This window comes from Podarcis bocagei (assembly GCF_964188305.1).
Source record: "Podarcis bocagei genome assembly, chromosome: 13".
In the NCBI taxonomy this organism is placed as follows: domain Eukaryota; kingdom Metazoa; phylum Chordata; class Lepidosauria; order Squamata; family Lacertidae; genus Podarcis; species Podarcis bocagei.
In genome coordinates, this window is record NC_138138.1 from 48,259,591 (window position 1) to 48,262,474 (window position 2,884).

Sequence of the window (2,884 nt, forward strand, 5' to 3'; positions counted from 1 at the left end):
ATTTTGCTGAAGAGTGGGATAGACATGCTTTAGCTAAACCTATTAAAATAACATGGGGATACGGGAAATTCAATGAAATAAGGAGAGAAAATGTATTCTGCTCTCTATTTTGGTGCAGGATGAATTGAATATCCAAATAATATTTTTTAAAGTTTCCATCACCTCTCTCTTAACAATCTTGGTGAGCCCAGTTATGGATTTGACCAATTGCACAAGAGTGTCAGAGTTCATCTTGCTTGGATTCCCACATATTTGGGGAATGAACATCACCTTGTTCCTCGTGGTCCTCCTGCTCTACATTTTGTCAGTTGCAGGCAATGGTCTCATTATTGTCATGGTGAGAGTGGACCGTCGGCTCCAGAAGCCCATGTACTTCTTCCTTAGCAACCTCTCTTTCCTGGAGATGTGGTACACCACTGCCGTTGTTCCCATGATGTTGACCAACCTCCTGTCGGCAAAGACCACCATCTGCTTCTATTGTTGCATGGCCCAGTCCTACTTCCACTTCCTCTTTGGCATCACAGAGTTTTACATCCTCACGGTCATGTCCTTTGACAGGTACTTAGCCATCTGTCAGCCGCTCAGGTACACCACCATCATGACCTCCAATGTCTGCCTTCAACTTTCGCTGGTTACATGGCTAGGGGGCTTCTGCACCATCCTTTTGCAGACAGTGCTGGTCATAAGGCTTCCCTTCTGTGGCTCCAATGTTGTCAACCATTTCTATTGCGACATTGGGCCCATGTTGAAGATCGCCGGTGGAGACACGCACCTTATTGAAGCCCTTGGCTTCCTGATTGCTGTGGCTGTGATCCTGGGCTCCCTGATGCTAACGGTGGTATCTTACATCTTCATCATCTCCACGATTCTGCGCATCCCATCAGCCAGCGGACAATGGAGGGCCTTCTCCACCTGTGCCTCCCACCTGACTGTGGTCAGCATCCTGTACGGGGCAGTCCTTTTTATCTACTTAAGACCTTCTGCCAAACACTCATCTTTCAGCCTCAACAAAGCCATCTCTGTGCTGAACACTGTGATCACTCCAGTGCTAAATCCTTTCATATACACCATCAGGAACAATGAAGTCAAGGAGGCTTTACGGAAAGCCTTAGGAAAGAAGGTGCAGAATCCACTTATACTGTGAGATTTGGACCGTATTGGGAAAACTTACAGAGCAATCTAGTGCTAGGGATAGAGAAGGTTTCCATGTGGTCCACATTTTTAACCAAACCACCCAAATTTGCACCTCTAAGACTAACAGGTGGGTCAGAAGAACATCTCACTTCTCCAAATTTCTTGGCTTATTGTTTTTTTTAAAGGTACCCAAATGTCTAAAGTGCATATTCTAAAAATGTGCATATTGTGTTCAAATATGTCCATTGTGACAATTACATTTTGTACTGCAGAAGCTAGAAAGAAATTTCGTACACTTTTCTACAAGATGCCTGTTGCACTTCACAAGTGCTGTCACGACACCTAGTGGCCAGACCCAAACAAAACACAAACCTTAAATTAGACGCAAGCATTATGCTATAAGCAATACAGTGGTACCTCAGGTTACATACGCTTCAGGTTACAGACTCCGCTAACCCATAAATAGTGCTTCAGGTTAAGAACTTTGCTTCAGGATGAGAACAGAAATCGTGCTCCAGCGGCACGGCAGCAGCAGGAGACCACATTAGCTAAAGTGGTGCTTTAGGTTAAGAACAGTTTCAGGTTAAGAACGGACCTCCGGAATGAATTAAGTACTTAACCCAAGGTACCACTGTATCTTCTTCTTCTTTCTCCTCCTCTTCTTCTTCTTCTTCTTCTTCTTCTTCTTCTTCTTCTTCCTGCTGCTGCTGCTGCTGCTGCTGCTGCTGCTGCTGCTGCTTTCTTAACCACCCAGGATGGGCTACAACAATTTAAAAATACAATATTAAAATTAGTTAAAGCAAGTTACTGTCAAGTTGGAACTAAAATATATAATTCAGGCGTCAAAGCCAAAAGTAAACTGGATGCAATTTCAGCATACAACAAGCAATACATAATCAAGGTGCCAGATTCACTTTTGTGGGGAGGGTATCCCACAGATTTGGGGCTGTCACAGAGGAAATAATAATAATAATAATAATAATAATAATAATAATAATAATAATAATAATAATAGAAAGAAGAAGAAGAAGAAGAAGAAGAAGAAGAAGAAGAAGAGATGCAAACTAAGGTCAATTTTTAAAATTCACCACAGTGATTAAAAAAAGAGTGAATAGTTGGGCTGCTTAAAAAAATGCATTGCTACAAGAGGGCAGTAAACAATTTAATAGCACATTGGAATATAATAAGAAAAAAAGTGTTGAAACACCCTCCAAACACTGAAGAGAGTGTTCACCAAATCTTCTTAGGAACAGAGTTCCATGATCTTGGGTGCTGCTCACATACCAGGTGCAGACGCCAGCCTTACTGAAGATTGTCAGGACAATTCATTCCTTTGCTTGCTATCACATCCACCATAGTCAATAGCGTCACATTCATAGCATACATTTAAAGCACTTTGACAGTCACAGGGAATCCTGGGAGCTGTACTTTGTTAAGGCATAGCTTCCAACATGCCGCAGAAGAAAATCAGGATTTTCATCTTTTGGGGCCATGCTCCCGAGTGAATCATGTGACTTGCACGAGATGGCACGCAGCCCCCCAAATGTACTTCTTTCAGGGTTTCTCTCTTGTGGGAGCCAGGTGACTCATGCAAGAGTGCGGCCTCCCAAAATGTGCTTCTTTCAGAGCAGTGCTCTTGCGGCAGCCAAAACGGAACATCCCAGGATCCAATCAGAAGACAGGATGGCTTCTGTAACTCTAGGATGTCTTGCTCAAAACAGGACAGTTGAGAGGTATGGTTTAGGATGCT

The 2,884-nt window shown here is 43.1% G+C and overlaps 1 protein-coding gene across 1 annotated transcript; it reads left to right on the top strand.

The window, feature by feature from the left end:
- Positions 1-259: 259 nt before the first annotated feature.
- LOC308571856 (olfactory receptor 6X1-like) lies at positions 260-1,144 on the top strand (the record flags this gene model as incomplete). The annotated part of the gene is made up of 1 exon (XM_081167468.1): positions 260-1,144. The coding sequence occupies one exon, from the start codon at positions 260-262 to the stop codon at positions 1,142-1,144; it is 885 nt and encodes a 294-aa protein (XP_081023594.1).
- Between the last annotated feature and the right edge of the window lie 1,740 nt (positions 1,145-2,884).